Source organism: Centropristis striata, chromosome 15 (genome assembly GCF_030273125.1).
Source record: "Centropristis striata isolate RG_2023a ecotype Rhode Island chromosome 15, C.striata_1.0, whole genome shotgun sequence".
Classification (NCBI taxonomy): domain Eukaryota; kingdom Metazoa; phylum Chordata; class Actinopteri; order Perciformes; family Serranidae; genus Centropristis; species Centropristis striata.
Window position 1 is genome coordinate 9,801,732 of NC_081531.1, and position 27,471 is coordinate 9,829,202.

The 27,471-nt window shown below is 40.7% G+C and overlaps 1 protein-coding gene across 4 annotated transcripts in view; it reads left to right on the forward strand.

Annotated features, from left to right (window-relative positions):
* mtmr4 (myotubularin related protein 4) overlaps nucleotides 1-25,562 on the forward strand; it is a 52,445-nt gene extending 26,883 nt beyond the window's left edge. For all 4 annotated transcript variants that reach the window (XM_059351465.1, XM_059351467.1, XM_059351464.1 and 1 more), the window contains 16 exons: nucleotides 2,990-3,106; nucleotides 4,702-4,784; nucleotides 6,347-6,513; nucleotides 8,019-8,115; nucleotides 10,152-10,265; nucleotides 11,680-11,879; nucleotides 13,270-13,398; nucleotides 14,967-15,078; nucleotides 15,623-15,818; nucleotides 16,373-16,558; nucleotides 16,851-17,021; nucleotides 17,951-18,105; nucleotides 18,265-19,738; nucleotides 19,906-20,016; nucleotides 20,188-20,276; nucleotides 23,037-25,562. In XM_059351465.1, coding sequence (XP_059207448.1) covers nucleotides 2,990-3,106; nucleotides 4,702-4,784; nucleotides 6,347-6,513; nucleotides 8,019-8,115; nucleotides 10,152-10,265; nucleotides 11,680-11,879; nucleotides 13,270-13,398; nucleotides 14,967-15,078; nucleotides 15,623-15,818; nucleotides 16,373-16,558; nucleotides 16,851-17,021; nucleotides 17,951-18,105; nucleotides 18,265-19,738; nucleotides 19,906-20,016; nucleotides 20,188-20,276; nucleotides 23,037-23,214 — 3,579 coding nt within the window. In that variant the 3' untranslated portion in view covers nucleotides 23,215-25,562. The remainder of the gene's footprint in view (nucleotides 1-2,989; nucleotides 3,107-4,701; nucleotides 4,785-6,346; nucleotides 6,514-8,018; nucleotides 8,116-10,151; nucleotides 10,266-11,679; nucleotides 11,880-13,269; nucleotides 13,399-14,966; nucleotides 15,079-15,622; nucleotides 15,819-16,372; nucleotides 16,559-16,850; nucleotides 17,022-17,950; nucleotides 18,106-18,264; nucleotides 19,739-19,905; nucleotides 20,017-20,187; nucleotides 20,277-23,036) is intronic.
* The last annotated feature ends 1,909 nt before the right edge of the window (nucleotides 25,563-27,471 follow it).

Here is a 27,471-nt window from a genome sequence, read left to right on the forward strand (position 1 = left end):
AGTTGGTGTCTGAGTGCAGAGTACTACGTGCTCCATTTCCCAGGTTAAGCTGTACTCTTTCCCTCATCATGCTTTCTGTCCCGGCTCACGCATACATTTGCAGTCAGAGATGAGCAACAGCCGGTGCAGTGATAAATGTCAGGGGTTTGGTTGTTTCTCTTTTGACATAAGCTCTCTGGACCAACAGTAATCAGCAGCATTTGATCCTTTGCCAATTGACAGTATTCACAATTCAATTAAAAAGACAAGAATAGTTTTGTCTTATTTGTGTTTATGGGTCAGTCACGTCCAGCTTGTGTGCTGTGTGCACTAACTAAGGCTGTGCTTTTAACTGTGTTGGCTAATGTTATTTCAAGTAAGCCTGATTTTCTGACATCTTACCATAATCCCCCATCTGCCCTGCTACATGTCCTCTTTTAACATGCACCAGTGGGTCCTCCTCTGCGTGACTCAGCAGTGCATGCTAATGCAAAATGAGGTAATGTTGTCTCTAAGCAACGCTGTTGTCCTCACTACAAGCTAAACTAAACAGAGGGACCTAAGTCGCAATTCGTGGTCCCCGATGACTACTATTATGTTTAAGCAGCCAAGTTCAGTGTGTGCAGGTGATCACACAGCAGTGATGACTAAGAGAAACTCAAGTGTGACGAGGTTATGTAAATGAGGAGTGAATGGGCGTTACACAGTCCTCAATTTGTCAGATGAGAGAGAATGATGTCCGAGCAGTAATAGATCTCCCAAAACACTTCACTGCCTCACATCAGCCAGAAGGAGTGTTTTATGCAAGGCCATAGAGAATGATTTATTCTCTGTACATAATGTAGTCGTACTCACAGTATGTCATTACTATCATTAGAAGTCTCACCAATCGAAACAATAATAAAAACCAACTTTGATGTCGTGAAGAAGAGTGGGGTCAGTGGAGTCCTGAGAAGGCAGAAGTAATGTTTATGCATTAAAGTTGTAAAGTTGTATCCACGGAAATGTGCAGTTAACGTAACATTAACTTGACTACCCGTACAGCTACTGTAGCTAACGTTATGCTGAGCACTTTTATGTGTCATCAAAACGATCATATTAAAAATAACATTATTATCATGTTGAACATTTTTATAATTTTAAAACATTACCATTATGCATTTTCTTGGTGGCTGGCATGAGCCACTTCATGTATTATCACATCGTAATAAGCTGGCTCGATAAAGAAATATATATCAACGAATCTTGTCTCTACTGGATTACTTTGTTGCAAAATGATATCATTAATGAAAAGTAATGCTGTGCGGCAGATAAAATGCTGCTTCTGAGTATCAGTGACATTGTATGATTTACAGTTACTCTCTGACATATCATCTGATGTTTGCCGTGTTTCAAAGGACATTAGATTTTATTACGCTAGTGAAAGATGTCAAGATGAAATGATCCATTACCTTGAATAACATTACTGATCTCTGTGGGTTTAAACATTGTTTGGATAAAACACAACTCAACAAAATATATGACACAGGGATCATAGTTTTTAGACATTTTAATCCGGCCTCCTGATCAACGGCAGTCATAAAAGTAAAAAATAAATAAATTGTTCACTGATAGCTGAGAAGCAGCTCCAGTAAACAGTACAGTAACATTTAGTGGTTAGTGTGAAATTGACCACTCTGAAAGTGGTCGGACACTTCCATCTTTATATGAATTGAGATTTTATAAGTTGGCAACTGTAACTGTGCGTTTCTTCCCTCCACTCAGCTTTTACAGCTAATGCCCTGCCTCAGAGTGAAATGAAGAATGTTTTCTATTTACCTCTGTTGGGAACCAATTATCTTAATGTTTGGGTTCCGCTGCAGCCAAAGCCCGGCCTTGGCTTGTGCTGTAATAAAATGGGTACAAGTAAGAATGTTAATGGACAGTTTGGGATCCCTCCCTGCACCGTGGACGCTGGTGCAGACAGTCTCAACCCTGCCTCTTGTCTGCCTGCTCATTCAGGCTCACCAACGAGCCCAAAGCCCTCTCTGCTCACAAAGGTCCTTCTGTAAAGCTACTATGTGCTAATTGGACAGCTACACATGCACACTGTTGTGCCCATGTCCCACTCTTTGTCATATCTGTAATCTCACCCTGTCCACAATCATTACCAGTTTGGGTTCTCGCAGGCAGGATGGTGCAAGCTTGAACTTTGTTATGCTTAGTGCTGACCATAAAATGTCAGTACCATAGCCAATATGATTCTTCAGTTTCACTAACGATATCAGAATGATCAATTCAAGCAGAATATTTATTTTCAGAGTTTTCTACAAACCTTTTTTTCTGTTCTGATCATTGTTTGTGTCTTTATGCAAATAACCTCCAAGATATTTTCCTGATTAAAATTTAAATCATTGATTCTGATTACAAATCAGGAGGTATCTAATCAAAGAACTAAGACTCTGACCAAGTATTTCAAGGCTAATTTGTTATTAGTTATATTGGGGGTTATAATGTGAAACTGCTGTGTCATCATTTTCAGTATGACGCTCACTGAATCCTTTTATCAGCAAACAAACAGACGAAAGTCTGCCCTTAGTCCAGTGTATGACATAGGGTATGACATAGTTTTTCAGGCTACCATTGTCTTTGAAATCTGTGTAGTTTGAACAAAAAAACAGCGGTTGGCTGTTTAAAAATCATGTTTTAACTCTTTAGTATCGGCTCACTTGTAACCCCAACCGAGGTTGTACTGAAATAAAGTCCTATCCACAACTTTTGCTCACGGAAAACCAAAAAAAGAGCAAGTTGAGTCGTACCATGCAGTGGAAAAATGGCATTAGTCTAGAGTTTTATATGGAGACCTGTAATAATTGGAAACAGCTCGGAGAACACGGAGTGTACGGCTTGACAAAAAAAAGATGTGGGTGTTATGATTATACTGTAGACATAGTAAACACAATAAACAGGTGCTGGTGTCATTTTTTTTATGCTTAAACTTCAACAATCTGGTTGTTTTGTGTCTCTACAGGTGCCATTCGCAGTTCTTCAGGGGGAAGGGGTGGAATATCTTGGCTGTGCTGATGAAGCCGTCATTGCCATTTCTAACTACAGGCTCCACATCAAGTTCAAGGACTCTGTCATCAACGTGAGTGCACATCACTGACAATAAAGACAAAGAAGTAGCTTTTCACTACAGTCCAAATGGCCTGAGTGATTTCTGCTGCAGCCATGGCGCTACAGAGACCAGCAGCGAGGAGGCTATAATGTGTAGTTTGGGCACACATAAGCTTTTCCCCTTTCCCCCGTATACACTTTATAAACACATAATTGTGCTAACCACACAAATAAACCTACAAGTAATTTGCATGAGGTATCCATAAAGCGGTTTTAGTCATATCCCAGTTGGCACGAGATTGTGTACCAGGATTGCGCCACAGGAGTGGCGGGCCCTCTGATCTACAGGCAGGAGAGGTTTAATGCGACATCTAGGCTCCAAAGGCCGGCCCCCACTGGCACTGATGTCCGCCGGCTCGCTCCTGCTGACGTCAGACCTTACTCAAACACAAACGGGCCAATTGTTTGCATTCACTGGCAGTGAAATTCCTCCTCCTTCCCAAATTCCAGTCATCTTTTCCAGAAGGATTCAGAAAAGATGGCAGGGAATTAAAAAGGAGGAGAAGGTGAGGGGAAGGATGTTCAGGGCGCCTTTCTACTTTAGCAGTGTTCAAACGTGGCCAGCTAGTCCTGATCGAGCTGCTTTCCAGAGTCCTGCCTTGACCCCAGCAGCTCTGATGAACTCTGTATGAATGCCAACAAGCCACGACCTCTCCCCCACCCCCCCTCACGACTCACCCCCCTACTTCTGAGCTGTTTTCTTGCCCTTTGCTCCTGTCCATGTTTGTCTTTCTCTCCATGATTTCCATTTGGCTAGGCCATGTGCTGCAAGTAGCCGTTACCTTTCATCTTTCGACCTCTTTTGATGTTTTCTTTCCTTTTTAACTCTTCCTTTGTCTCCTGAATGTTTTTGGTTTAATAGTTTTTCCATTTCCTCCTGTCTTGTGTCTCCCCTCCCTCCCTCCCTCTCTGTGTGTGTGCTCCATGGTGTCACTCTGTTTTAGACCTACCCAGGTGTGGACAGTGAGATATCTGTGAGTACCATATGATAAAACACCACCCTCTGCCACCGTCTAGACAGCTTAAGTCATCCAGCTCCTCTTCATCGCAAACGATTACAGTGCACTGAGAACAAATTGTAACTTACATCAAACTTAGTGGTAACACTAGATTCATTGTAATTGCCTGTGAAAGGAGAAGAAGAATTGTGGTGCAATGTGTTTGCTGACCTTGAGAATTCTTAAAAAAAGGCACTTTTTTTTGTGCAAAAAGACATAAAACAGTATTTTCTCATTCATGCACGGTGTGCAAAGTGCTGCTGCATAAAGCTTTAACCAAAAAGTTGCGTGGGTGATTCTGTAAACCTTAGCTACCACTTTGTTAACACCTCAGTCCACAATGATAAGTTAAAAGGATAGAAAGCAGAATACTGTGGACAACAAGTTCATCGTTGTTGTATAAATGCAGATGCTTACTTCTCCACTAAGCTAAAAGCTGGCCTGTGTGTATGGAGCCTGGATTGAGTCTGTACTAGACCAGAGGGTGGTAACCTCTTTGCAGATGTGCTGCCTGCTCTGACAACAAGCTATCAGGCTGATCACACGTGCGCTCTGTCTCCCCCTACAGGTGCCTCTGAGGCTGATAGAGAGCGTGGAGAGCAGGGAAATGTTCCAGCTGCACATTATCTGCAAAGACTCCAAAGTTGTCAGGTAAGTAGAGCAGCTCTCTCGCACACTAAACACGTCGCATTAACCCTGCAGGCAGATTGATGGTGTTATGAACAAGAGTAAATGCAGCCCAGTGGTTGCATTGGTATTAATAATACAATAGTTCAATTCTGTCTGGCTGTGAGGAGACAATTTGAACACACTACACACCACCAAGCTTAACCACTGATCAATATTCCCAGGTGTAAAAGTGTAAGTTACAGGCCTTATTAGTAGTAATGGTGTGATGCTCATATAATTCTGGTGCTATTCTAGCTCCTCCACCCTTATTCGCTAATGAATATAATTATATGAATGTGAATATAATTAGTGATTATGGAGGTCATGTCTTGTTCCCTCACATTTAAAAAGGGTTTCCCTGCTAATATAAATTACAGTATTCTGATGCTCAGGTGTTACCAGAACAATAGGGTTAGCATTAAATTGAAAATGTAATAATCCACCTATTTTTGTATTCTATATATGTATTCTATATATATACATTTTTTATTTGCGCTGGGAAGTTGTGAGGGGCATTTTTCCACTGTTATTGCCAACATTTCCATAGTAAACATACTTTTTAAAATTGGTCTTTTGTAATACCGGTACTCAAATTTTTTGAGACACTGAATTTTAAGTCTTCATTAAATGTAAGCCATAATCATTATAATAAGAAGAAATTAAATAAATAAAGACATGAAATGTTTCATTCTGTGTGTAATGGATCTATATAATGTGTTATTTCCACTTTTTAAATTGAATTGCTGACATTAATAAACGTTTCGAAACGAAAATAATAATCTCAGCTGTTGCTGTGAAGTTTTTTTTGTCCAAATCACATCAACATTTATTATTCAGATAAACAATCACACACAGTACAGCATGTCAGGAAAATATTTTATGTCTAGCTCCAGTAGCAAATATCAAGTAGAAAAAATAGAATAATAGAAATAGAAAATAGAATAAAATAAAGGACAATATTTTACAAAAGGAACAATGTCACTGTACATTGTCATTCTGTTGATACTGTTTTTCTAATCTGTTGTACTGAAGACTGAATAAAATAAGGATGATGCAGATGGAAATCATTTTTATCATTTGGACGTAGTTTAAAGGTGATTAAAGTATGTCGTTTACTGTGTGGAGCTGTTGTGTTTGGTGATATAATTTCATTTTTGGCTACATTTACCAAGATTAGACAGATGGGAAATAAAAAACGGGCACTAATCATGCTGAAACTTGCTTAAGAAACTGTTTAAAGTAATAAAAAAAAGACCAAGGCCTGGTTTTTATTTCACAGCAGACTGAAATTCTCATGTGTTCATGGACATCTGTAAAGTTCAAACCCAGTGGAGCTTTGAGATTCTCAGCAGCAGATGTGCCTGCAGCGTCTTGGTTCCTCATCATTAAGCAGCCACATTATTACTCCTGTTTCAGGCAACAAAATCGCTGCACATCTGAAGAAATTAGTCTAATTTGTTTTTTTGTCCCAGTCCGCAATGGATGAAGTTGTAACGAGATATTTTGTTCTTGGATCTCCCTCATCTTTCTAAACTGCTCCACAGATGCCACTTTGCAACATTCAAGCAATGCCAGGAGTGGGTCAAGCGTCTGAACCGGGCCATAGCTCACCCGGCCCGGCTGGAGGACCTGTTCGCCCTGGCCTATCACGCCTGGTGTCTGGGAGGCAGCGCTGATGATGAGGACCAGCACGTCCATCTCTGTCGCCCAGGTCAGCACACACACAACAACACATTGAAGCATTCGGCCTGTGGGATTTCTCATTTTGTGAAAGTGTGTCTGTTGAAGCCATTTATATCTTGTTGTCTAATTTCTTTAGTTTTATTTATTCCATCGGTTCCCAAACTTTTTTAGCCGCGCACCTCTTCTATGTCCCAACAGGGTTGACACTACCCCAATCCCTTCAAAAAAACCCACAATGCAATAAGCTTTTTACAGCCATATTAAAGGCGGCATGTTTAATCATGCTCAAATGACCAGAACACACATATAATAAAATAATCACCATCACAACAATGAGCTCTCGCATTTGAATTAACCTGTAACACAGTTTCAATATAATGCAACAAAGTTATGTGCAAACTTCCACTTTAAAGAGCAAAGAGGATGATGACAGGCTCAGGATCAGAGGCAGAAAGCAGATAAGTTGGGGAAAATGTTATAATATTTTGAGCAGCGTTGAACAAAAATTGCAGCAAGTTTAAATGAGCGTGGAGCTAAACAACCCCGTCATTATAACACAGGTTGGAAAAATGGAAGAAGTTAACTTCTTCTACGCTTCATTTTAAGATGAAGTGCATTTTGAATAGCCTGCATTAATTCATTTATTAATATTACAGTTTGGGATTTTACAAAGGAAATGTTTATTTAAATGTCTTTATTGTGTGGTGGGGGGAGGGTGTAATTATGTAATTATCAGACAGCCATTACGTTTTTCATCTCGCGCATCCCCTAGCGGCAGCCCGTGCACCCCTGGGGGTCCGCACACCACACTTTGGGAATCCCTGATTTAGTTTATAAATTGTAATCATTGTTTGATTATTGTAGATGTTTCTTTATTTTGATAATATTTTGTTTTTGCTAGTTATTTGTTTAGTTTAATCATCATTATTGTTTAGCGTATTTAGTTTACATAGTATTTTTGTGTTTTATGGAAATTGGGTTGACACTGTGGGCGCCTGCACTGCAAATTATTTGTTTCTTACCGAGATAAAAAAAAATTTAGATTTAGAAGTGTTAGATAATTATCTTGTTTTAAGAGTTAATTTCTTATTTTAAGCGTTCAAAATGTTCAATATCTAGATTTAACAATCTCAATTTAAGAAATCTTGTCAAGTGAAATTATCTGTCCATGCAGCAAGATAATTTCCCTCAGATTTAGTGTTTTTATCTTGTTTTTAGACAGCGCTTTTTTGCAGTGTGATGGTATTTAGGTAGGTGGGTAGGCAGAGGGTCGTCATGCACCTGGGTGGGCCGATGGTTTTTTAACACCGCAAAGATTGTTTGCTTGCTCGTAATGGATTAAATAAACCTTTGAAACTCATCTATGCATGGACTTCAGCTTCTTTGCCTGCGTACACCACACGCCCACGGTGCATCAGGGGCATTTTGATTAAGTTTGTTTTAAGTTTATTTTTGTTATTTTTCAGACAAAATTGCCACTACAGTGTCTATTCCTAACATAACCTCCTCCCTCCATGCTGTCTGTGTGTGCAGGTGATCATGTGCGTCAGAGAATGGAAATGGAAGTCAGGAGGATGGGCTTCGACACACAGAACGTCTGGAGAGTGTCGGACATAAACTGCAACTTCAAGTATGTCACAGATACTTTACCATAAATAGCATGGCACCTCTGTCGCAGCAGATAGCTGTACAGTACTGTAACTGGGAAGATGATCGCTTAAAGAGTGACAGTCAGTGTTTCAAAGAGCTTCTTGAGAGCTGAAATCACGCAGGAATTTACCAAATAAACAGATTGTGTGACAAACAAATCTCTGCGCTGTTTGTCAAAACTCTGTAAGGAAAAGAAAGTTTTCATTTATCTTGAATTTCACTAACTTGACATTTTAGATGGTTTGAATGGATGTGAAATTTCCTCTCACGTTCACCATAAGGTCGCCTTTGACATGAAGTCAGTTGCTTAGTATATACACGTACTGCCAAACAACATGGGGGCTAGTTTGACCTTCTTTTTTCCAAGTGAAGGCTGGCTTGACTGCAGTGTGCTGCACTGGGTGGTATTTTAAGTGACGAAACAATTCATGGTGAACCTACCTCTACCAGCGATCATTTTTTGGCATACAGGTGCATTAATAAATTAGAATATGATGGAAAAGTCCATTTCCAGTAGTTCAAGTCAAATAGCTCCAACCAAGTATTGAGTCAAATAGATGAACATACTGTTCAGAGGCCAACATTTCCATATTAAACTTACTTTTTAAATTTGGTCTTTTGTAATATTAAAATTTTTTGAGACACTGAATTTTAGGTCTTCATTAAATGTAAGCCATAATCATTATAATTAGAAGACTTTAAATAAATTAGACATGAAATGTCCATTCTGTGTGTAATGGATCTATATAATGTGTCATTGCCACTTTTTGAATTGAATTACTGACATAAATAAACTTTTCTATGATATTCTAATTTATTGAGATGCACCTGTATTTCACATCTGCCCTCCTGAAACTGAACCACCTTTAGCTGTTGTTGTTTTTTGGAATTAATTCTTCTGTGCTTGGCGCTGCTTGGGGATCTTTGTCCATTTTGAATTGACCTGAACTCCAGGCAGTGATTGATGATAAACCGCTGGGCTCAGTTGATCAGTTTGGGTTGTCTGCATCCGTGTGTGTGAGTCTGAGACGGAAAGAGAGCAAAAGGGAGGCTGAGTCCTCCTGCATGTAAACAGCCTGCATTAAATGCATAAATAAATTACTTAAATGTGCAAGGGATATCTCACTATTCCAATATGGACATCTGTCATATCAAACCTTAAATCACATTTGCATATATCAGATATATTTGGTACATGGCCCAGACTTACAGGAGGGGAGTGTTCATTACTCAAAACATCAATTTTCAGTGGACTGCTCCTTTAAATGATTCAACAACACAGGTCAATGTGTATACGTGCTTGCCCTTGTCTGACCTCTCAGGCCAGCAGCACTCGCACCAAGTCCAGTCTTGAACACACACAAATAACACTGTAGCACTCACTCAGGCAGAAATAATTTCAGTGTACTATGTGTGTATGTGTACCTGTGTATCAGACTCTTCGGTCTCCTCTGCTGTCTGGACAAATAAACACTATAAAAAAAAGGTCAGTCTGCTCTGAGGGCCCAAGAGAGCACATCCTGCTGAGGGAGAAAGACACACAGGACAACTAGCTAATTAAACAAGCCGCAGCCTGCTGAGGCCCATGACTCAGCACAGTATTTCACTTTCCCTCTCTCTCTCTCACACACACATACACACACACACACACACACCCACACACACTGTCTGTCTCTCCTTCCCTCCTTAGACAGCCAGCAGATGAATAGACATTGAAAGTATCATGGGAGAGGAGGAGGAGACCAGAGACAGATGGAGACAGGCAGTAGCACTTTTTCTCTTTCAGAGCAGAGAGTTCTTGATGAAGTAGTGACCCTGAAAACCAGAACATTTGTGTGTTTCTTCTTTGCTGCAGCTCAAAGCTCTATTTTGTCTTGGTTTGGGTTTTTCTTCTCACTGAAAGACTCTTGTTGCTTAAATCAGTTCGAATCTACTGGCTGTATAATGCTTGGAGTAGTATAAAACTACATTTAATCTTCATCTTAAAATAATAGGTCTTGTCCTTCTGGTCCACAGGCTGTGCTCCAGCTACCCTCAGAAGCTTCTGGTCCCTATATGGATCACTGACAAAGAGCTGGAGAGTGTGGCGTCCTTCAGATCCTGGAAGAGGATCCCTGTGGTGGTCTACAGGTCGGTGTACTGACAGTCTTTTATGTACTATCACATGTTTTCACCAATATTTACAACACCAGTGAACTCAAGGTGGGAGCAGGGGGGAGGGGTCTCCCTTGGTGCCCCCTCTTTCATCTAAATGCCACAAACGTTACTTCTTGGATGGCTCTATGATAGATAAGACCCCCCTCAGGAGAAAACATGATAAGGGCCCTTTAGGGTGCTCTTGTAGTAGGGCTGGGTGATATGGACCAAAAGTCACATCCCGACATATTTAGGCTGAATATCGATATACGATATCCTGATATTTTTATCGCAAAGTGAGAACAAATGTTCAGTCAAAGCCAAATATGACATGTGACAAGTAGTTTTATTGAAACTGTTTATTTAAGTGAACATAAACACTGTATAACAGGAGTACATTTTTTAAAAATCAAAGTGGACATTAAAATAAAAAAATATCTTAAATAGAAATAGCCTATGAAATAAAATAGGCCAATCTTTTTCTGAAATAAATATATTTATATGAGAAAACAACAACGAACATTACAAAATAACTAAATATGACGAACCCTAGTAAGGATACAAAGAAAGAAAAAAAAGTTAACTATATCGATATATGCGATATGGTCTAATTCCATATCACATTTAAAAATATATTGAAATATTTTTGGTATCGATATATCGCTACCTTGTAGCAGAGAACGACCTCCAGCATGCACCTCCAGTGGAGAAAACACAATGAACTTCCCTCTAGGGTACATTTCCAGTGGAGATAATGAGCTGCTGTGCATTAATTGGTGTTCCTAAATGAACAAGACATGATACAGTGCCCTCTAGGGGCATAGGAATGCAGAGGAAAAATTATACAGTGTTGTAAACAGGTGCATCTCAATACATTAGAATATGATGGAAAAGTCCATTTCCAGTTGTTCAAGTCAAATAGCCCCAACCAAGTATTGAGTCATATAGATGGACATACTGTTCAGAGGCCAACATTTCCATATTAAACATACTTTTTAAAATTGGTCTTTTGTAATGTTCAGATTATTTTGACACACTGAATTTTAGGTCTTCATTAAATGTAAGCCATAATCATTATAATTAGAAGAAATGAACTTAATTAAGACATGAAATGTTTCATTCTGTTTAATTGATCTATATAATGTGTTATTTCACCTTTTTGAATTGAATTACTGACATAAATCAACTTTTCTATGATATTCTAATTTATTGAGATGTACCTGGAGGTTGCCCCACATGACAAAAAACTGTCTGTGCTTCACCTCAGGCAGCTGGTGCCCTTGTTGTTTGTTTCTCCTCTGCCCCTCAGACAGTCTAAGTCTGCTGCTGATACACAACAGCATTTTCCTGTTTAATATCAGATTAGACTTGTACTTGTGTTTACTGACTCAATAACCTTGAATTCCAGGCACCAGAAGAACGGGGCGGTGATATCCCGCTGCAGCCAGCCTGAGATCAGCTGGTGGGGCTGGAGAAACACGGATGATGAGTACTTGGTGACATCCATCGCCAAAGCATGTCAGATGGATACCGGAGCCAAGGGCACCTGTGGAGCACCAGCCTGCCGACAACGCGGGGAAGCTCCAGACTCCTCTGATAGTGATTTTGGTAAAGCAGTAGTTTGATTCATGCATGTACTGTTAGAATAGCTCTTATGATTCAATTAAAAATTCATGTTGATTATGTGAAAATGTCCTTATGACTCAGAGGGAAGAAAATAATGTCCATTATTTATATGCCAGTGAGGACTACCAGCTGATAAAAATGATAAACATAAACGCCCTCATGCCTGCATACATTGGGCTCATTCAACAGATATATTGTCAACAATTTATAGTGAATTTAGTAGCATTATTTCACATTTATGCTCTTTTTTTCCTGACGTGTTACATGCTCCCATTTTAAAATGAAGTGCATGCAGTATCCATTAGTGTTAGTGTTTTATAATCAGATTTAGCTACAGATATTTTACTAGGCTCTAAGTGGGACAGCAGCCACTGCTCTCTAATGTTACGCAGAAAACATATTTTGCATATTTTTTATAAGAAAAGAAAACAAATTTGATGCCGAAATGTCAAATTACAAGTACATACAAAGAGTGATGATGTGTCTGAAAGTCATCACTCTTTCAAATGTCTTTAAAATGTGTTTATTTGTTTATTTAAAATGATCCCCATTACCTGACGCCAAGACGACAGCTAGTCTTCCTGGGGTCCAGACAATAATATTTAATAGAGCACAACAGGCATTACAATCTCAAGCCAATATAAAAAATATATAAAAATGAAAGAAAAAAACAAACAAAAAATCATTATACAGTCCTGTATCACAAAGCCCAACCACACTCAAATAAGATGATGATATAATAAAGGTGTTGATACCAAATACATAGCCACATACGACATCTTAGGTTAGTCTGACTAACGGTCAGAGAGATATGCCCTAGACACACGCGCACACACACACACACACACACAGACGCTTCTTGCTTTGTAGATAGATGAGTATTTGAGCAGTAAATTATATATATATATTTTTTTTTAAAGAGGAGTCTGAGTATCAATTATTCTATGCAAGTATATTAGTACATTATCAGATAGTCTATCCTTGACTCTCAACCAGGTGAGACGTTCATGCATTTCTACAACACTAGTTCTTGGAGATTACTAGATAATGACTACCGCTAGTAAAGGGAGTGGCATCACAACCCAGAGTGCAGAGAGGAGTAGTTTTGTTGCAGCCTCAGAGTAATTGTTTGTCTGCCTCTGTGGCAGCAGCACTTGTGATCGTTACCAATAGCAACAGTGTGTTTGTGTCTTCAGGAGGAGATATTGATTTTCACAAGGTTACAAATAGAGTCAGTTCCTGTTAATCATGTCCCTGGCACTTCTTTGATTCCCTCCTCCACCTTTTCCTCTGCCCGGCAGTTTGATTCACATAACGCTGTCCACTCACAACAATAAAAATCTCATCTCTGTCCTCCCGCCTGTTCCACCAGACTCCTCTCTGACCGGCGGATCCGCCTGTGACGAAAACACTGTGCCACAGAAGCTGCTGATTCTGGATGCTCGCTCATACACCGCTGCAGTGGCCAACCGAGCCAAGGGCGGAGGCTGTGAATGTGAAGGTGACCAAACACTCGAAAAGTCAAAAAAACATTTCAGTGTATTTTGTAAGATATGAGATCAAAGGTAACTGATGTTGAGTGTGGCAACATTTATTCATCACATTTTCATTTTTAACTTCTGAAGGGTGTATTCACCACCTTCATGCTTCTGATTCTATCAGGCAACTGAGACTCAGTGAGAATCAGAAGTTTTTATAATAACAATGGATCTAATAACTTGCAGTATGTAAAAGCTATTGCTCAATGTTGCGTTCAAAGACTTAGTACCCAACTTTGTAGTTTCTATCAATTCCAAACAGCTTTTTAGTCTTTTAGCTCATTTGTTTTTGTTCTACTGGCCATTTTACTGGCTCATAAACCACATTTCTTTTTGAACAAGGTCTTTTTATTTGAGAGTTCTACTATATGCAAAATATAAAATACAAACATAATACAGACAGTAACTTATTTCGGTCACCATCCCACCCACCAGAACTTTGCCGCTAATTTCAAGATAGTCATTTTATGTACTTGTTGATAAGGTGAGTCATATAAACAAATCTATCAGAGACAGAAACACCTATGTGACCATACAAGTAAGGGGTTAGGGTTACAGGGTTAAGGCCAAGAAAGGCTGCCAGGTTGCATAGAATTTCAAAACAGACCTTTGGAGAGAGTATCTTATTTTTTCTATCTTCAGATGTTGCAAAGTCTCTCTAATCCAGTGGGGATATGAAGGAGGAAGAGGGTCTTTCCGTCTGAACAGGATCAAACGTCTGGCCAGTAGTGTACAAAAGGCCACCACATTGGACTTACAATTACTTAAATGTACAGCCTGTGGAGTATAAACCACATTTCTAACAGCAACAGGTTTTCAAAAAACATTCTGATAATAGATAATAGATCCATTAAACAGAGAATGAAACATTTCATGTCTTAATTTATTTAATTTATTCTAATTATAATGATTATGGCTTACATTTAATGAAGACCTAAAATTCAGTGTCTCAAAAAAAATATTTACAAAAGACCAATTTTAAAAAGTATGTTTAATATGGAAATGTCGGCCTCTGAACAGTATGTCCATCTATATGACTCAATACTTGGTTGGAGCTGTTTGACTTGAACTACTGGAAATTGACTTTTCCATCATATTCTAATGTATTGAGATGCACCTGTACAACCGATGGTTGGAATTAAGGCACAGACACATATAATCAGGTATTCAGACTTCCTCACTTCCTTTCCTCCGTGCAAACTTTTTTTTCAACCAGTCTCAAAGCGTTGAACAAATTATGCAAGTTTCTCATATTCGCTGTAGCCTGTGCAAATAAACTGTCAAAGTTAGTCTGCACTGCTTTTCATCATGCATCTATTAAAGAGAGCATTGCACTGTCCTGGATTGTCAACAGTGCCACTTTTAATATGAATATAGAATCTGACATGATATTCAGTAAGCAAGTGATTTCTGCCAAAGTATTATTGTTCCATTCGACAGAGATAATAAAATCACCATGTTCAACATCAATACCATTATCGTTTCTGTCTTATGACCTTCATCTGAGTTGTTTATGTCTGTTTGTATTTAGAGTACTACCCCAACTGCGAGGTGATGTTCATGGGAATGGCCAACATCCACGCCATTCGGAACAGCTTCCAAGCTCTGAGGACCGTCTGCAGTCAGATCCCGGATCCAGGAAAGTAAGTCGATCCGTTTGACCTTTCTCTCTGAGCGGCTCTGCCTTCATTTGTGCCTCCCTCTCCCTCCCCCCTTCTAATGGCTTCACCTCACTGTAAGGCAACACCACACAGAGATGGGATCGCTGCCACAGTCCAGTCCTGTTCCTGCCGGGCCCGCCAGCTGTCTGTCTGTACACACAGACAGTGTATACATGTGTTACGTGTTTCTGTTTTTTCCGCTGTGGTTTTTCCAGCTGCGTGTGTTTTACTAGATTGTTTACATCTGTGACTGACTGCATTACTTGTGTGGTTTTATGTACAGTACATATGTTAAACAAGATATAACTACATGTTATTTTGAGGCTTGTTGTTATTCTGAAGGCGGTGTGTTGTGTGTTGTGATATAAAAAGGCCTCTATAGATTTGGGTCAAAGGCTAACCCCGTGTAACTTAACCCTGAGTAACCCGAGCTGATTTTTGTAAACAGTATCTATGCTCCAGATCAGGTGGGACAGACTCTGGATAGATTGGTACTTATCTAATCAGTCCCCTCTGGTGTTTCCAGCTGGCTGTCAGCACTTGAGAGCACCCGTTGGCTGCAGCACCTGTCCGTCATGCTGAAGGCAGCCACTCTGGTGTGTTCAGCGGTGGAGAGGGACGGCCGTCCTGTCCTGGTGCACTGTTCAGACGGCTGGGACCGAACACCCCAGATTGTAGCCCTCTCCAAGATCCTGCTTGACCCATACTACAGGACATTAGAGGTGAGAGTCTGCACAGGTCGGCCCCACACTGTTCCATACAGTTTACTCAAGAGTATTTGGGAGTATTACTGCATATGTGCAAACAGATGATTCACAATCTTGATGAAGTGGCTCCCATCAAAAATTGAAACCTATGATGATGGAGAGCATGTGGGAAAAATGTGGAGCTTTTGTCCGGAGAGTCCCCTTTCTTTAGCTCAGCCACCTGACTAAAAGGAGTAATGGTCATTTTTAAAGACCTGGCGGCCTCTATGTTGAAAATGGAGCATTTCTTGGAATTGGTAAACTTTTTGTATGTTTTTAAGTACATCTGATGCTACTGTAAACCACTGAGAAACCTTTTTGTTAGAATTTTTTTAAGGTTAAACCATGTTTGCACCTGACTGCAATACATTAAACATTAATTTTATTTGTTCTTGAAGGGAGATTGATTTCCCAGTAACACAAAGATGGGTGCAATCAGATCTGTGGAGAAAGATCTGGCTATGTGAGACAATCGTTTTGTTGTACTGTACTATTTAAACCTTCAGTACTGACTACCGTGTCATCAACAGGGTTTCCAGCTGCTGGTAGAGACTGAGTGGCTGGACTACGGTCATAAGTTCGGGGACCGCTGCGGCCATCAGGAGAACGCTGACGACGTGAGCGAACAGTGTCCTGTCTTCCTGCAGTGGCTGGACTGTGTTCACCAGCTGCTCAAACAGTTCCCCTGCCTGTTTGAGTTCAACGAGGCTTTCCTGGTGGGTGGTCGTACAGCGCTCTTTACTTATCTCTGGCTTTTTATAGTCGTTCTATGCATTTGTTTTATCACTATTTCACCAATAAAGCTGAAAAGTGAGAGACATTTTGCTATGCATTACATGAAACCATCACTCAAGTTTATTTGTATTAAAAAAAGTATAATCCGAGAGTCATAACCTTTCAAAATGATTCAACCAATCAAGAACCATCTCTGTCATTTTAAAACAAGCTAATCTTGTTGTCCGATAGTTATCTTTCCTGACTTCCTGTTCCTCTTCCACGTGTGTCCAGGTCAAGTTAGTGCAGCATACGTACTCGTGTCTTTACGGCACCTTCCTGTGTAACAACGCTCGCGAGAGGGAGACGAGGAACATCTACAAACGCACCTGCTCTGTGTGGTCGCTGCTCCGCAACGGAAACAAGAACTTCCAGAACTTCCTCTACATCCCCAGCCATGATATGGTGCGTATCACTATTTACAGTGTCCTTACAACTGTTCTTGTGTTTTTACTTTTATTATTGTGTTTTGTTTGCAGTAGAGTAGGGCTGGGCGATATGGACCAAAAGTCATATTTCCGATATATTAAGGCTGAATATCGATATACATCCCGATATTTTTATTGCAAAGTGAGAGCAAATGTTCAGTCAAACTCGAAGCCAAATATGACATGTCACAAGTAGTTTTATTGAAACTGTTTATTTAAGTGAACATAAATACCTTTTTTTTTAAAAATCATAGCGCCATAAAGTGCACATTTAAATAAATAAAAAAATCTTAAATAAAAAATAGCCTATGAAATCAAATAGGCCAATCTTTTTCTGAAATAAAAATATTTGTTTTGATTGATTGACGCGTTGGATAAGAGTGAACCTGAGAATTACATTTAAAATAAGTCTTAAAGTGCTCTGGAAAGTTTTCATGATCTGTATATACCTTATAAATAAAAACACATATTTAAGATATTGATGGCATGAACAGTAAGTATCTGAAGTTTCTGAAAAAGAGGTAAAGATTCGGCATGTGACTCAGATCTGGTTGCCATCCTAACAAAACGTTTCTGAAGAACCAAAACCAAAAGGACTGAAGCATAATTCACTAGATCTCTTGTCTTATTTCTCTCACATGCTGAACAGAGAAAGTGGCTTTATTAATGATTAATGGATAGCATGACTGCATTTTTGTCTTTTTCATCAAATATTCAAAGCATAAGATTGACTCTGTTACTTCAAGATGCCTCGCTGATACTCGCTGTGTGATCTCTAATAAAAAGCATAGAGTTCATCAGGACACCACCCACAGCAGGATACAACAGTACTAACAGAGTAATGGGCACCATCATTGCTGTGTTTTGACCTTCTGGGATTGTCCTCGCCACTTGTTTGTCTGCCAGGTGCTGCAGCCAGTCTGCCACACACGAGCGTTACAGCTGTGGACCGCCGTCTACCTGCCCACCTCCTCCCCCTGCACCGCTGTGGACGACTCCATGGAACTCTACCTCCCCCCGAATGTCACAGGAGACGAACTCACCTCCCGTTCCCTGGACAGGTGTGTTTGTTTATTCAAATGTAATGTGTGACTCAGTCTCTGGACTTGATGTTCTTACAGATTTAACTGGAGAGAGCGAGATCGCCCTCTAGAGGCCAGAACAGAGAAATTTCCATTTCTGTGAAAAATAAGTCATTTTGATTTATTTCTGATTTCCAGACTTCCCAAGACCCGCTCCATGGACAACCTGCTGTCAGCTTTTGAGAACGGGGTTCCCCTGACACGTACTTCTAGTGACCCGAATCTCAATAAGCACTGCCAGGAGGGTCGCCCTGCCCCCGAGCCCTCACCAGCCACTGAAGAAACCTCTGCAGACATCCACGATGAGGTCACACCTGACGCTGGACTGGACAGCAGTGAGGGGGAACCTCTACACCAGAGTCCTGCCAAGACTCCAGACGATGGCCCAGAGGCAGAGAGCTGTGAGGACCCAGTGGAGGAGCCGTGTCTCACCACGCAGCCCCTGCCCTCTCTGCCCCTTCCCCTGGTCCCTCTCAGTAAGGACGTCACACTCTCTCACACTCCCTTCCCCACTCCTGTCCTCCAGCAGGCTTTGCCTCAGATCACTAACCCTCCACTCCCACCACCTCCGCTGGAGACTGAGAGCCCCTGTAGGACTCCTGAGAGAACCACGTCACCCACTCATGAATCAGAGCCGTGCTTACCTCTCCCCTGTAATGGCACGCAGCCCGCAGCCGCCACGCCGCTGCTCAACGGCCACGCTGACGGCCAAGAAAACGGCCTCCCAGAATCTGCAGACCTGTTGGCTCTGAAGCAGCTAACACCACTCCTTTCCATGGAGGACTCCACAGAGACTCTCACAGGCGAGGGAGAGCTTCCCCCCATCCTGCCTCCCACACTGAGCCAGGATTTTACCCAGAATCACTTAAACGACGAGGAGCAGCCCGAGTCCCAGACCCAAGTTCAGCCCCAGAGGGAGAAAGAGGACATGAGGACAGATGTAGTGAAAGGAAAAGAGCGTGTGTTAACGGTTGCATTAGCTCCTGTTGACTGCGCCCAGGTAGCAGCTCGCCATCTGATCTCCCAGAGCCACTTCACAGACCTGTCCCTGCTGGGCTCCCACTGGGAGAGCGTCCAGGGTCTGGTCCAGTCCGCCTGCAGCAGTGCCAGTCACTCTGGCGTCAGCCGGGCCCTGCAGCACAACGCTTACCAGAGCCGCCGGCTTGCCAGTAAGCTGCTGCGCTCCCAGGGCTTCGCCACCGCCAACGGGTCCCAGTGCTGCCGCAGAGAAGCTCTTTGTCATCCCAGCAGCCCTCTGCAGGCCGGCTGGCTGGCTGCTGCCAGGAGCGCAGGCGCCGCCGGCCTGTGTGGGCCCGCCGCCGCCGCCCTCAACAGCTACTCCCTGGCAGCCCACCAGCTCCTGCCGGTGTCGTACTCCTCGCCCTCCGCCTCCAGCTCCCCGCCCCCGTCCCAGGCCCCAGCCTACCTGGATGACGACGGGCTGCCGGTGCCCATGGACGCCGTGCAGCAGAGACTGCGGCAGATCGAGGCGGGATACAAGCAGGAGGTGGAGGTGCTGAGGCAGCAGGTCCGACAGCTGCAGATGAGGCTGGAGAGTAAACAGTACAGCACCCCTCCCTCGGAGCCAGACATCGACTACGAGGATGACATCGTGAGTAGCCTTTGCCAGTGATGACAGTAATGCCAGACAGTGCTAGAAGCTTGTTTTGTCTGCAGCATGTGTGTTAATGTTTACTTTTGATTTTCCTCAGGAAGTGTGCTTTCTGTTTTCATTCCTGTCTGATTTCTGATCGTGCCCTTTTCTCTTTATTTTTTCAGACATGTCTGCGGGAGTCAGACAACAGTAACGAGGAGGACTCTCTGTCCACCCACAGTGAGGACCGTCTGTCTGAGGGCAGCTGGGATCGAGTGGAGCGCAAGGACACAGAGGTCAGCATCCTTTTATTTCTTCATGGTCTAAAATAACTTCCTCCGCTTCCTCACCCTTCTTCCTCCCCCTCACCTGTACGGCTAGGAGCACCTCTGATTACAGCACACTGTTCTCATACTGATGTCTGTCTGTGTGTGTGTGTGTGTGTGTGTGTGTGTGTGTGTGTGTAGGTCACGAGGTGGGTGCCCGACCACATGGCCTCCCATTGTTTTAACTGTGACTGCGAGTTCTGGATAGCCAAGAGACGTCACCACTGCAGGTGGGTCTTGACTGCCATTTTCTTACATTAATGCACATATTTACTCACAAATGAAAAGGGAAAAGAGAAACAGCACGTATAGCCATATATATATATATATATATATATATATATATATATATATATATATATATATATATATATATATATATATATATATATATTTATAAAGTCAAATTATTGTTTAAATACATATGCTGTTTTGGGGTATTTAACATCCCAGCATTTTTCTAAAAAGAACATGCAAACAGCTGTGGATTATTGCTTATTATCACTGATTATTTCCATATTGTATTGATTATTATATTGGTTATTTTTACTATTTATTAATAGTTAAAGTCTAACACAACCTACTACAAAATTAAGTGTGCAGTCCCACTAATGAACTGTAAATGATACTGTCATCACAAGTTCTGACCCAAAATGACATACAATGTAAAAACAAAACAAAAACCTTTTCATTTCAAGTTACATCTCAAAGTTTTTGTTCTCTCTGGTGGTGATAACCTGTAATTGCATTGTAATTGAAGATCTTCTATAGTGCTTGTGTCATGCTTTTCTTAGTTTACGCCACCATAATAACCCTTTAATCACAACGCCAGCAGAGATCAGAAAAAAAAACTCATGCTGCTTTACAAATAAGTGAGTTGAAGAATAAGTGTGTTGCGTTAGCTCCGCCTGCTGTCTCTAGACCACCAACCACTGCTGGGTGATAGAAAACAACAGTATATAATACATGTTTAAGGATTTGTAACACAATTCAAATGCTATCAATTATAAAAATTGTCATATCCTTCCCGTCAATTATGGAGATCCCACACTATTTCTCCTATGATCTCAAAAGGAATAGTTTGATGCTTAGATAAATGAGTTTATTCACTTCTGAGAGTTGGATGAGAAGACTCTCATGCACTCTGATGTCCATATGTAAATATGGAGCTGCAGCCAGCAGCTGGTTGGCCTGGCAGTGTAAAGACATCATGCTGTTACAAATGGGATGTATGCCAGGCTGTTTATTGGCCAGGCACAGTAAGCTTCAGAGGTGCTGGTCTGCAGTTTTTGTTGCCATGCTAGCTGTTTCCCCATGCTTCCAGTCTTTGTACTAACTAAGCTAAGCTAAAGGCTGCTGGCTCCAGACAAGAGGGTCACTCTTGTCCTCTAACTGTCAGCAAAAAAAGCTACTAAGTGCCTTTCCTATAGTGTCAAACTATTTCTTTAAACTTTTAGGCTTTCGTTCTGTTTTCAAGGCTTTGAAAACCGCAATGAGTTGTACGTTCGCTTATCAGAAGGATCAGATATACTGAACATTTGTTCAGGCAAGCTTACAATTTCCTTTTAAGCCCTAGCAGGTTTTTGTATACACAGTTCTCCTGGCACTCTTTTGTTGCAGCACAGTTCTGCCAAAGTAGCAGGCTGTGATTCAAAGACACACTTTACTTTGTTGTCAAGGCAGTAAACCAAGCTTTGAACCCAACCCATGGTTTCACAATAAAATACTGTTGGTTAGCCAGATAATTATTTATGTAATCCACTGGAAAACTGAGACAGTTAATAATCTCTCCTCAATATGAGGGAGGACAGAATGTTAGAAACACATCTCAGTGTAATGCAGTCCAGTACAACCTCAACGATAAACTTATAATTGAGTTAACACTTTTTTTAGTCTTAAAAAACCCTGAACATAATAAGCATCATAAAAGTAAACTTCATGGCAGAATAGTTGTATTGTGTTGCAAACTGTAAATAAGTATTTAGTTTACCACAGTTGTAAGGTGCTGGAAAAGTTTAAAAAGTGCTTGAATTTTAACTCTAGAAACTGTATAGAAACCATAGACTGTACGACGTATATAGCCTGAGTGACCCGTGTGAGATTTTTGAGACTGACTGACTTTAGACATTAAAAAATCACATATTACCAGCCAATTTAGTGAATTTTTGAGCTGGAATAAAAATAGATCTTTTCTATGTGCACTAGGTTCTATTTTGCACCTCTATGACTTGGCATGGGAATAATAAACTGAGAAAATATAGATTAAATAAAAATAAAATTAATTGAACAAAGAAAGAACACATTTTGAGCATGCTTCAGGTCTGGTGTAAATTTCGATATCATACAGAAAATTTTCACATAAAGACACAAAATTTGGTAGGAAGATGCAAAATGCGGAGAGGTACAAAAAAGCCTCTTGGACCCATAGCCTAAACCCAACAGGAAGTCGCCCATCTTGACCTGAATGGCAATATGGGGCCTTTTTTTTTTTTTTTTTACCATTTTCAGGCTCCGTACTATAACAACCTCCTCCTAGAGCTTTAATCTGATCGACTTCAAATTTCTGTGTTTTTCTTGTCTATGCAGCCACCCAAAGACTTGTTTGTACAAAGATATAACCAACTTTAATATTTCAGTTCCATTGAATGTCACATGTTCATGTTTGTTGTTGCTGTTTATTGCAACAGTAGAATAAGACTTACTGTCCGTTCAATCCCTGACCAAGGCAGCCTAATGACAGGGGAGCTTCAACCACCAGTTGTTTGCTATTAAAGCATGTGGGCGTGGCAAAGCGGTGAACTCTGAGTCCTACTCTCCATGGACAGAAAGTCGTTTTAACTTCAGAATACACTATCCAATCTGCACCAAATGTCTCCATGCCTGATTAACCCCAGCCCTGAACTCATGTGGCTGTGTGGGCAAGAAAACATAGCATACTGATACCAATATGTGTCTTATCTGAAAGTGCTTGTCTTGCTCTCCCTCTACAGGAACTGTGGCAATGTGTTCTGTAAAGACTGCTGTCATCTGAAGCTGCCCATCCCAGACCAGCAGCTGTATGACCCGGTGTTGGTCTGCAACACCTGCCACGACCTGCTCCTGGAGGCCCGCACCCGCGAGATCCGCAGCCAGCAGCTCAAGAAGGCCATCGCCACAGCCTCCAGCTGAGAGAAGCGTCGTGTAGCACGGCCCACCTCGGCTCTGTCCTGCTCGTTTTGGACCGATGAGCCGTTGTACGCCCAACCTGCTGTGGTTTTGGCTGCGTGGGGGGAGGAAGATGAGGAGGACTCTTTGGGAGGCTCGGTTTGGGAGCGGAGATGCACTGTGAGACTGTCTGAGAGGCGGAGGAGAGGAAAGAGAGAGATGGAGGCGTGTCAGCGGGGAGCGAACCCCCTTCTGTTCAAAGACATTTTCAGCCCGGAGCACTGCAGCGTCCAGCTGCCTCCACACGGCTCAGTCCTCTATAGCGGTGCCCCGCCCGAGACACACCTCCACCCTGTCCACCCCAGCAGAGTCACCCACCTCTAGTACCAAACACCTGCACCCTCCTACAGACACTGTCTCGCACTTCAGAGGACAATCGCTCCCCCGTCGGTGTGTCGGGGACTCCAAAGCCTTTACCTGTACTACTGGAGGCTTTCAACTTTAAAAGAAAAGAATTGCTGCTACAGTATTTAAAAGTCTAATTTTGTATTCTTATTTTGTGCACTACTAGCTGTTGTGTATTTGAGGGCGCTTTCACAACCCAAGTCTGTTTGGTTGGTCCGAGTCAGAGTGAAATTGATGCATTTGGTTCGTTTTGTATTGAGTCTGGTTTGCTTTCACAGTGCAGAAATGTAAGCGGACCAAATAAAAAAATATATATTTGAAGAGGGGCATAACAGAGGGCTGGAAATCTACTTGCACCATTTTTTCTTTTATGTTTTTAAAAGTTGGTGGTGAAAAATGTAAACACAGAAATAAACAAAGCAACATGGAACCGAGCATAATCTGAGTATGTTTAAATTTCTACCGGCTGTAACCTGCTCTGGTGTTCCGACCAAACTAATTAGTAGAGAAACGCTCAGAGCGAGCTGCTCTTGAGGCTCCAGGTCGTCAACAATGTGTTGATCCATTATTTCCACAGACGATGAGCTGCGATCAGACACCTGTAGAATCAGAGAGTGAGCCTTGATGCTCTTACCACCATCTGCTTCCACCATGAAGGTAAATATTAAGTTATTTTGAGCAATATGTTGATAATTCTGCAATGACAAATTAGCATTTTGCTTCATTTCCTTTAAGTGTGTCGGATTACGTTCACAGTGCAATCGACCTCCTCTCTGCTAGTGGTCTTGGACCGGTAGTTTTGGTCCACACCAGAGTACGACTGGAGCGTTCACAAGCAACCAAACGAACCGTAACAACGATTTAACCGCGCCAGAGTTCAGTTGAAACGGACTAGACTTTGTGTTGTGAAAGCGCCCTGAGGGAATTTGAGACCAAACTTGAGCAAAAGGGAGAAATCTGCTGTTTACTTTGTCATTGCATCTTTTTTTCTTGGAGCCTGAATGTAATATGTAACGGATAACTGGATCGACTTTATGTTCGTGTGCATTCGGTGGGTCGTATATGTGTTCATTGCTGCAATGTGTTTTCAAAAATTCTGTATATGCACAGTCAATGTGGTTCTGTCTTACTCAATGCTTTTTCTCCAATATAGCCACGTTGAGGCATTCTGAGGGATGCGTGTGGACCGATCGATGCAATGCAATGCTGTTTGTTTTGTGGGACGTGTGTTTGGTGTGTTAAAGAGGACGAGGACCCAATAAGGTCGGGAGACAGCAGAGTTCTGTGAGGTCTTCTTCTGGTGTGAGAAAATTGCATTTTGAAGGTACTGTGTGGGTTTTCTGTGACGTGACAGAGGGAAAGTTTCTGCTGAGACGTTTATGAATGAATGACTTTAATGTCCATCTGACTGATGACTCCTTCAGATTGTTAACTGGCAGTAAAGACTGAACAAAGTGCTTGGAGTTTCTTGTTCTGTTTAGGGGAGTTTGGCCACAGTCCCCTTTAAAAAATATGTGTTTGTGTCTACTGGTTGTTCCTTGAGACAATAGTGCCATATTTTGTTTCTGTCTATTTTTAAAAGCCTTTTTCGTTCTTATTGATGGCAGCAGGTTTCTAATTGGCCACCTCTCTGTATGTTTAAATGGTACAGATATTTAGCTGCTTAATAACACTGAGACAACTAAAGATTAACAGATGGTTCAGTTTGATTACGAGGCTAACGTTTCAATGGATGATCGGATGTCACTGAATTAGTTAACCTGTGTGGTTATCCGTTGTCTAATATTTGGGATTTTTTCACACGGTGTTCATGAAGTCAAAATCTTTAAGAGGAACTCAGAAATGTAACATACATAGTTATCTGATCCATAGTGGTGGCTAAAACCTGTCACTTATTGAATAATTGTTGTAAAGAAATGCACTGTAAAAGTTAAATCCCATGGGTTAAAATAAAAGATTATATCATGGATCTGTTTTCCAGCTGCTTTATTTTTATTTGCATGTAGATCTGGATAGAAATGATTGAAAGTGTGCCAGAATGTCGATGTGCACTCTTCTTTTTGTTCAAAGTGATAAGATACCAAAGTTTCATTTCCAGCAAATCAGGTAATAGTGAGGTTGAAAATAAACCATGTTGAGCGATAATGGGCTAAATTCTTTGTTCTTGTTTTGTTGGTACCTGTTTTTTTTTTTCTCTTCTCTTGCATAAGAAAAGATTGTAGGTGTAGTTATGAGCACTCTAACCAAGAAAAGGGAAAATATCTTGTTTTTACAGTAAACAAATTGTTTAACACAAGTTTTTACATTTGAGGAACATGAAAAACATGAATATCAGATTTGGATTATTATATATTAAACATTAGATGCAAGTTTTAATGATGTTTCAAAGCCCCTTATCTAAGTCCATTTTCTATCTGTGTGATAAACAATAAAGCTTTGGAATCTTTCAATCTTAACATGTTTGTAAATTAGATTAATACAGTCATAGAAAAAGATATTAGACCCATCTGTTTTCTCCTTGCTGTCTTGTTAATTTAATGCCTGGTACAACTAGAGGCACATTTGTTTGGACAAATATAATGATAACAACAAAAATAGCTGATAAGAGTTTAATTTAAGAGCTGATATCTAGACCCATGGTTTTCTTGATAATGATTTTGGTTATTAACAAGAAAACCATGGAAAATGTCTAGATATCAACACTTAAATTAAACTCTTATGAGATATTTTTGTTATCATTATTTTTGTCCAAACAAGTGGACCCATACCCTAAACCCAACAGGAAGTCGCCCATCTTGACTTGAATGCAATTTTGGCCCTTTTTTGGCCATTTTGGCCATTTTCAGGCTCTTAATCTGATCAACTTCAAATTTCTGTGTTTTTCTTGTCTACTCAGCTGCTCACACAGCGCTGCAACACCCAAAGACTTGTTTGTACAAAGATATCACCAACATTAATATTTCAGTTCCATTGAATGTGAAACAACATATCATATAACACATCATACAAACTGCTGACACTCCCTGATACCACATGTTCATTTTAGTCAGACAACTCATGTTTGTTGTTCCTGTTTATTGCAACAATAGCATAAGACTTACATTTACCGTCAGTTCAATCCCTGACCAAGGCAGCCTGATGACGGGGGAGCTTCAACCACCATGGTTTAATGCCTGGTACAACTAAAGGCACATTTGTTTGGACAAATATAATGATAACAACAAAAATAGCTCATAAGAGTTTGATTTAAGAGCTGATATCTAGACATTTCCCATGGTTTTCTTGATAATAACCAAAATCATCATATGAATTATTATTGTCGTTGTTGTTATTATTATTATCATTATTATTATTAATAATAATAATAATAATAATAATAATAATTGTTGTTATTATATTACTTCAGTATAATGTTATCATTATATTTGTCCAAACAAATGTACCTTTAGTTTCACCAGGCATTAAAATGAACAAGAAATTGAAGAAAACAAGGGTCTAATAATTTTTCCCATGATTGTATATAAAATGACATTCAAATATAAAATAGGACTAAAAACAAACAGATAAAATATCTAAGAAAGAATATAATAGTACATTCAATTATACAATTTTAGAATTGAAAGAGAGTGGATGAGATATATTTTTTAAAATTATTAATTTATTTTTTTTAGGCAAACACAAAAGTCTTCAGATTCAGATTGAATTAAAAGAGTTGAGAGTTGCAGCAGACCTGCAGGTTTCTGTGAGTTTGTTCCAGAAAGGTTTGAGCACAAAAACTGAAGAGCTAAACAGAAGATCAGAGCACTTTATAAAATGAGGCCAGGCTCTTTTGACCTTTTGCTTTTGCAAGCCTCCAGCTCTGTAGAAATATGATTT